This window comes from Medicago sativa, chromosome 1 (assembly GCF_051527215.1).
Source record: "Medicago sativa cultivar Bolivia chromosome 1, Bolivia_mono, whole genome shotgun sequence".
In the NCBI taxonomy this organism is placed as follows: domain Eukaryota; kingdom Viridiplantae; phylum Streptophyta; class Magnoliopsida; order Fabales; family Fabaceae; genus Medicago; species Medicago sativa.
The window spans coordinates 3,256,738-3,265,326 of record NC_140749.1 but is presented as its reverse complement, the minus strand read 5'-3'; the positions used below and the strand labels follow the sequence as shown (position 1 = coordinate 3,265,326).

At 30.7% G+C, this 8,589-nt stretch overlaps 1 protein-coding gene across 1 annotated transcript; it reads left to right on the top strand.

Annotated features, from left to right (window-relative positions):
• Positions 1-6,277: 6,277 nt before the first annotated feature.
• Positions 6,278-7,270, top strand: LOC146951773 (uncharacterized). The gene is made up of 2 exons (XM_085757578.1): positions 6,278-7,077; positions 7,162-7,270. Exons 1-2 carry the CDS (start codon positions 6,278-6,280, stop codon positions 7,268-7,270), a joined length of 909 nt encoding a protein of 302 aa, XP_085613704.1.
• The last annotated feature ends 1,319 nt before the right edge of the window (positions 7,271-8,589 follow it).

Here is an 8,589-nt window from a genome sequence, read left to right as displayed (position 1 = left end):
ACAAAGAATCTTACTAATAAACAATTTGTATAAGCTTCATGACAGCCAATCAGATTGGTGAGTGAGCTTCCTTAGATTCCCATTAACAAATCAATATTCAAAAAACTTGTATGTAACTATATATATATATATATATATATATATATATATATATATATATATATTTGAACGGTTGTCGAGCTGAAAAATTAATTAGTTAGGGTTCAATTAATAGTTGGTGAATTCTACGGTACAGTCACCCAAATGACTTTTCCAATAAAGTCAAACATTTTAAATCAGTTTGTGGAAAACCGGCTTTAAAAGTCTAAATAAAAATGGAATTTATTAAAGGACCAACAGGGAAGTGTATTTTACAACCCTTTATTCTATGTCCAAACTATCAAGATATTACACTAGTTAAAGCACAAATTAGATGGTGTGATACAACGGCTGAATATTTTTTAGACAAATATTTATATGAAAGCCATGAAAATATAGATCATTTTTTATATAATGAATATAAAGGATTAGCTCAAGATTTAAGAAATAAACTTAAAGAATTAGCCAGATGAGTGAAGAAAATAATACACTCACAACCAGAGTTAAAGCTTTGCTTGACGAAACCAAAAAATTAAATGAGAGATTTGAAAAACAAATTTCTTTTCTTGAAACTTTACCTCAAATCTATAAACAAAATAATTTGTTTACAAAAGATTATGAGCAAGGATTAGAAAGACCCCATGAAACCTGGGTAAATATGGAAAAAGAGTTTTCATGTTACAATAAAAATGAGAACCATAAATATCCTCATATATATCATTCTTTTAATCCTCAGTTAAACAATATCACTGATATGATTAATTATCTAATAAAAAACTGTTGTAAACAACATCTTTCTCTTCAAGAAGGGGGGAAGAATAAGGAAAAGATTGAAGAAATTGAAAAAACTCTATTTTCTAACTATAAGAAATGAGTATAGAAGAAAATATAGAGTATCAACTCGAAAAATTAGATCAACTTATGGCTACTTTAGACATAAGTGAAAAAGATTCCATTAAGGAAGAACCTGAACCTAAAGATCTAGAAGATATTATCTACGACTTTAGTTCCGATGATGATTCAAAAGACGACGGAAATTTCGTTAAAATAGAACAATTAGAAATGGGCGAAAGCTCAGGAACAAAAAGAGGACCCTCTTATAATTGGAATACAGAATTCCATAGGGAATTTTCCCAAGCTAAATACCAAAAAATTCCTATGAGTTATATTCCCAAACATAGTGTAAACGATGGAAGTGGAATTTTAAATATTGATTGTGTTGACAATCTTGTCCAAGCCATAAGAAGTTGGTATAATAAAAATACTATCCAGATACAGTTAGATAGTGACTTAAAAGGTCTAAGCCCAAAACAAATTTTTAATTATCTTTTGTGTAGAACAGAAGGTAATGCATATAAATTTCTGGCCGAAAAACCTGAAGAAGAACAAACTGCAGAAAACAGTATGGGAATGATTAATAAAATCTTTGAATGGCTTTTAAATGAATTCAAAGGATGGCAAGATACGGTAGATTCAAATACCGCCTTTAACACTGAAAAATTATGGAGAATAATGAATTTATCCATATGTAATCCTTGTTACATAGAAAATTATATTTGTGAATTTTCACAATTGTATTATGATTTAAATAAAGACACTAGAGAAAACCAAAAGGTTGTCGAATTGTTTTACCAAAAATTACCTATGTCTATGTCCCAAATAATTCAAAACGAATTTAACAGTGCAGTATCCTCAGGAACGGTTAAAAATACTTTAGGAGCTAGAATTTCTATTCTTAGAAATTGGATGCAAGAACAATGCCTAAAGAAACAATCAAAACGAGAAGCACGAATAGGATTGTGCTGTGATAGAATCCAAGGAAAAATTGGAGCATATGGTTGTGAGAGAACTAGGAAGAGAAGAAAATATCCTAGAAGAAAGAAATTTAAAAGATTTTCCTATGATAAAAAGAAACATAGGAAGAAAAGATTCTATAGAAGAAAAAGGGAGTACCCTAGAAAAAATAAAACCTGTCTTAAAGGTAAAAAATCATGCACGTGTTGGTTATGTCATGAAATAGGACATTATGCTAATGAATGTCCAAAGAAAGTTCCTAAAGAAAAGAAACAAGTGTTAAACATGATCTATAGAATAGGTTATGAACCAGTAGAATCAGATTCAGATTCTGATTGGGAGCAACAAAGTTTCTATGAACTTTGTACAGATTCCGAAGATGAGCAAAACCAAGATTTTGAGTAAAGGAAACCCTAGTGCTACCTTTATTAAAATAAAACTTCGTAAGAAGGAGATTTTAGCCTATTTAGATACAGGCGCAACATTATGTTTTGGAAAACGAAACATATCAAGAAATTGGGAAAGATTAGGAAAACCCAAAGAAATAATTGTTGCAGACAAATCAAAACATCAAATATGGTTTGTTTTGAGAGACATCTCAATTACTATAGAAGGTCATGAATTCTTCATACCAACAATTTATCTCCATGATTCAGGATTAGATTTAATCATTGGAAATAATTTTTTAAAGTTATATGCACCGTTTGTACAAAATGTCAAAACTATTTCTTTACTTTGGAAAAATTTAGCAAACCCCAAAGAAAAGACAAAAGTTATAACTACAAAAATTATAACTAGAAATGAGATTATTCAATTAATTTCTGAAAATCTTATAAACCTAAAGAGTATTTGGGAAGAAGGTAAATTATTTTTAAATCTTGAAGAAATAGAACAAAAACTTGATGTTGTATGTTCAGAAGATCCTTTGGATAATCTGAAAAATACAAATCATGAACTTGTTACAATCAAATTACGAGATCCCAATAAGGAGATTAACGTAAAATATAAAATGCCTTATTCAGTTCAAGATAAATTAGAATTTCAAAAGGATATAAAAGAACTTCAAGAAAAGAAGTTAATTACTCCATCTGCAAGTCCACATTCAGCACCCGCTTTTTATGTGACTAATCACAATGAAATAAAAAGAGGAAAAGCTAGAATGGTGATAAATTATAAGAAACTCAATGATGCTACAATCGGAGATTCTTATAAATTACCACGAAAGGATTATATTTTGCAAAAAATAAAAGGATGTGATTGGTTTTCATCTTTTGATGCAAAATCAGGATACTATCAAATCAGACTTTCAGAAAGAACTAAGCCTTTAACAGCTTTTTCATGTCCACAAGGACACTACCAATGGAATGTTCTTCCATTTGGACTAAAACAAGCACCATCTATATACCAAAGATTTATGGATAATGCTCTTAGAGGATTAGAACATATATGTTTGGCATATATTGATGACATTTTAGTTTTTACAAAAGGAACTAAAGAACAACATCTTAAAGATGTGGAAATTGTTTTAAACAGAATTTCAGAAAAGGGAATTGTTATTTCAAAAAAGAAATCACAATTAGCCAAAAAGGAAATCGAGTATTTAGGTCTTATTTTTAAAGAAAATGGTACCCTCGATTTATCTCCACATGTTCAGGAAAAGATTCAAGCTTTCCCTGATGAATTGAAAGATCGAAAACAAATTCAAAGATTTTTAGGATGTTTGAATTATATTGCCAATGAAGGATTTTTCAAAAATTTGGCAACTGAAAGAAAGATTTTACAGAAAAAGATATCTGAGAAAGTTCCATGGTCATGGACTGAACAAGATACTCTAACTGTAAAAACTATTAAAAGAAAAATTAAAGTTTTACCCAGCTTATACAATCCAACAGAAAATGATTTTTTAATTGTTGAAATTGATGCTGATAAAACAACCTGGGCAGGTTGTATGAGAGCTCTACCTAATGGTAAAGCGATACTGAATCTTGATGATTCGGGAAACTATGTTGGTGATGTAACCCATCAACAAGGAATGAAAGATACTGGAGCAACCCAGTACGCTAAGTCTAGTAGCTCGAAAGAGAAATTGGACAAACTCTCTGATTCATCAGAAAGATTAGTATCAAAAGATACTAAGATTGATTATTCTTATGAAAATATTAAAAATAAGATAAAAGATGAAGATCTTTTACTTTGCAAATATGTTTCAGGATCATTTACAGATACCGAAACAAGATATCCAATTCATGAATTAGAAACATTGAGTTGTGTTAAAGTTTTAACAAAATGGCAAATGGAATTAATTCCAACCAGATTTTTATTAAGAACAGATTCCAAATATGTAACTGGATTTTGGAAATATGACCTTCGCGTCAATTATAAATATGGAAGACTTGTAAGATGGCAGATGAAACTCCAACCGTTTCATCCATATATTGAATATATAAAATCTGAAAAGAATTGCTTTGCAGATGCATTGACAAGAGAATGGAAGCAGCTATAAAGACATTACAGAATTCTCTCAGGCAAAAGCAGGAGCAAATTGCCTCTGCAAAAAATCGTCTAGAAACTCTTCTTTCTGAAGAGGGGGAGATGATATTAACAATTCAAAACCTTGAAAAACTGTGCAAAAAAGAAACATCAACAGTTTCAGAATCCAAAAATACTGAAAACTGGGATCTGCTAGGTCAAGATTCTGGAAAATTCAACTACTATGTAAAATACTCAGCTCCAAAAGAGTCAAATATCCCAATTGAGTCAATAGAACCAAAAGGATGGAAATCTTCAACAAACCCAACAACTGTCCTTGCAGATTTACCAAAAACATCTTGGGCCGATAAAGTCGAAGAAGAAGAAAGAAAAAATGGAAAAGAAAAAGAATCCATTGATCAACAAACAAGCCAAAAGATTGACAGTCAACTTGGAGGAAAAAAGAAAGCTTATGTAATTTTTGATGGACCTATGAAGGGTATCTACCAAAACTGGGAAACCACAAAGTTACATACAAACGGCAAAAATGTCAGATACAAAGGGTATGAGACCCTTGAAGAAGCAAAAACAGCCTACAACGCTGTTTACAAAGAAGTTGCAACAGCAAACAATATAGTCCAGCCATCAAAAATGGAGACTAAGAAGAAAATATCTGTAGATAGAATTATCTATGGAGAAAGCAAATTTGTTAAAGAAGTCACCATTGGAGACTACTACAAAAACTGGAGATGGTTAACCAACTATTCAGAAGAATTAAAAACAGAATGTTTTTATCCTAGCAACAACGGGATAGAGGTAAAAGCCGTAACAGTCCCAGGCGTAAGTAAAGAGTTAGTCAGATCATTCTATGATTGTGGAATGATTAAAACAATGTATCTTCAAGAAGATGCAGGAAGAAAAATTCATGAACTAGAACTTCTTCCAAAAGATATAGGCGAAATCGCTTATAAATTCAATAATAGCTTCGCAAAAGGTAAAGAGTTCTTTTTATCTTTTACTTCAACTTATCCATGGTTCGAAGACGATGAAGTTATTAAAGCCAGACACTTAATCAAGATTGGCATTTCAAATCACTCATATCCAACAAATGATGGAAGAGATGTAGATCCAAGACCAGAATGTTTTCTGCATCAAATGGAAAAATTCTATGATACTCTCATTAGATTTGGATCAAAATTACCTAACTTCAGGGTAATTACTGCAAAAGAAAGTTTTCTAGTCTACAGTGACTCAAGAAAACAAGCAAGAGAAGAACACCTTCAGCAAATTCTAAAGTTCGAAGAAAACTTTAGTGGGCTTGAATCAGACTTGGGCCGTCTACCCGACCCAATCCAGCAGGAGTGCTGCCGACACTTTCAAAAATACAAAGGACACCAATGCAAGTGGTGTGCAAAAGACATAAATAACGTGGCAGACAAAGAATCGTTGTATGACAGTGACGTTTCACCAAACAACGAAGAAAATGTAGAAAATTAGTGGGCATGGGACCCATTTAGAGATAAGCCTTATCTCTAAGGCAATTATGTAATCTACTTTTCTGTATTTTCTTTATTTCTTTTGTCACATAGTAAGCTGTAGCCAGCTGTAAGGATGGAGACGTAGTACCTATCTGTAAGTCTCTACTCCTATAAATAAGAGCCTCGAAGCTCATTTGTATTCACCATGTTTTGAAGCAATATAAGTTATATCGTTTGATATGAGCTTGCCTCTTAGTTTTTAGAACTAGTGGTCCTATAGTGGTAAAACACTATAGCTGAGAATTCTTGAGGTAATACTCTGGAGGAATTCGCCCTGAGTTGGGATAAACTCAACACAAGCAGAAAAAACTGCTGAAGAAGATCAGATTGCTGAAGCAAAACAACCCATATTTCTGAAGAAAAATCAGGTATGAATTTATCAAGAGTTATTATAAAATATGTCTGAAGTTTCATATTTTGAAGGAACGTCTAGTTATCATGCTGATAGCATAATAGATAATAAAATTGAAGAAGCAGATTTATCTTTAACTGCTGAAGAAAATTTTAAGAGAAAGTTTAGTAAACTCAAGGAATTTCTGTCAAGAAAAAATATTCTAAAATTCGGAATAATGGTAGGAGAGGAAGCAATTCCAATTGAAACAACTAATGGAAAAATAGTTATATCAACTATAGATAAACAACAAATCGATAAAAGACTTGGAAAATTTTCTGAGAACGAAAGAAAAAAGATTGGTTATATTCATATATCAACCATTCAAATTCTAATCAAAAGTACCTTCATGAGAGGTATTGATTCACCGCTAGAAATAGCTCTAGAAGATTCTAGAATTAGAAATAAAAAACAAGCAGTAATTGCAAAAGGAAATTGTAATCTAAAATATGGAAAGATAAAATTTGATATAAATTTACAGATGGGATTATCCCTAAAAGATATAGATTTGAATAAATCTATAGTTTTTCATTATAAGCTAAAAGATTCAACATTTATGAAAGAAGGTAATCATCCTTTTACAATTTACTACAGAATTAATTATGCTTTGAGTAATTCACATCATAGCATAGAATTCATAGGAAAAGAAACAATTCATATTGATGAATTATTTACACCATTAATTACTTTGGAAACACCAATATTTAAAGATATCACGAGAAATAGTTTTTCTTTGATAGAAGCAGAAAAGAATATGTTTGAAGAAACAGAAAAACCGTTGTTTAGAAGCCAAAGTCTTCGAATAACATCACCAAACAAAGATCAAAAAGATTTTAGCAAATCATTAAGTTCTCAAACTATATTTGAAAGTGATGCTTCATCCTCATTCGAACCACCTAGGAAGGATTTCGAAATAAGCAGAGAAAAAGAGCTTAAGGATCTGCATGATTCTATAAAAACTCTATCGATACAGGTTAATAAGATTAATCAAAAACTATAAAAAGTCAAAATGCCTGGATTAAATCTAAAAACAGAGTTACAACTCTATAAGCAAAGACTAGAAGAAATAATTTCTGAAATAAATTATCAAAATACAAGAATTATATTAAAACAAATTCTTTTTGCTTCACAAGATTTAATAATCTACCATGTAGATTATATTTCTAATTTATTAGAAGAAATAGAAGATTCGAATACTCTTACAAGTATTCAGCAAGAAAAAGCAAAAAGACTTTTAGAACCCTTTCAAGGTTTAGAAAAAATCGAAAAAATGTTAAAACAAATAAAAACTGATCAAATGTTAGAACAAGAAAACCTCCGCTGGAGAATCAACAATTAAGATATGCCTGGACTAGATCTTATAACAGAATTAAGACTCTTCAAGAAAAGGCTAGAAGACATAGTCTCTGAAATAGAATTGTATTATGAAAGAATTGTTTTTAAACAAACTCTTTACAATTCTAGAGAATTTGTTATATATCATATAGAATATATTGAAGATCTATTAAGAGATACAGAAGATTTAGAAAATCTTACTCAGATACAAAAACAAAGAGCTAAAACACTCTTAAAACCTTTTCAAGGATTATTAAAAATCGAACAAATGTTAAAAGAAGTTCGAAAAAATTCCGCTGAAATCCCCACTCCAAACCTGGTATCAGAGCAGGAAACACAATCCTAAGGGATAAACATGAAAATAAAAATAAAAAAGAAATTAAAAAATATTTTTTATATAAAACAAAAGCTTTTTAAAATCGTTTTTCCAAATAACCGATTTAAAAAGACATCCACGTGGCACTCTCCCATTAAGCCACATAAGCGACTTTTCCAGAAAAGTCATAAAAGCAACTGCACCATAGCAGTCCCCTTAATAGTTTTCTAACAGTGATTTGGTTCTTCTTCTTTCAAACAGTCAGGTAAGAAAGAAATTTTGTTCTTTGGAGTTTCCTTAACTCTTCGAAAGAGTATTAAGTGTGGTACAAAATAAATAGAATTAAAATGCTAAGAAAAACAAAAGTAAAAAGCTAAAGGCAAACAAATATATAGATAAAATAGCCCGTTTAATTCATTGAATGTGTCTATACTATGATTACAAAGTGATAGTTATAGACCAAGATATACTAGAGCTCTTTTCAGCTAAGACCGTGATGAAATAAGATCTTGCTTCTAAACTCGCGTAAACGTAGACGAAATCATGGTAGTCCATTGTACGTGTGACCCTCCATGTTTTGTGTTGTAATCTATGTTGTGCGGCTATTTTTATTATATATAATATAGGGTTAAATATATTTTTGGTTCCTATAAATATACCAACTTTTT

Excerpts from the sequence above, each read along its gene's own strand:
- LOC146951773 (XM_085757578.1), top strand. The coding sequence starts at position 6,278 with ATGTCTGAAGTTTCATATTTTGAAGGAACGTCTAGTTATCATGCTGAT. Across the intron at positions 7,078-7,161 it reads AGCCAAAGTCTTCGAATAAC|ACCACCTAGGAAGGATTTCG; the intron begins ATCACCAAACAA and ends ATCCTCATTCGA.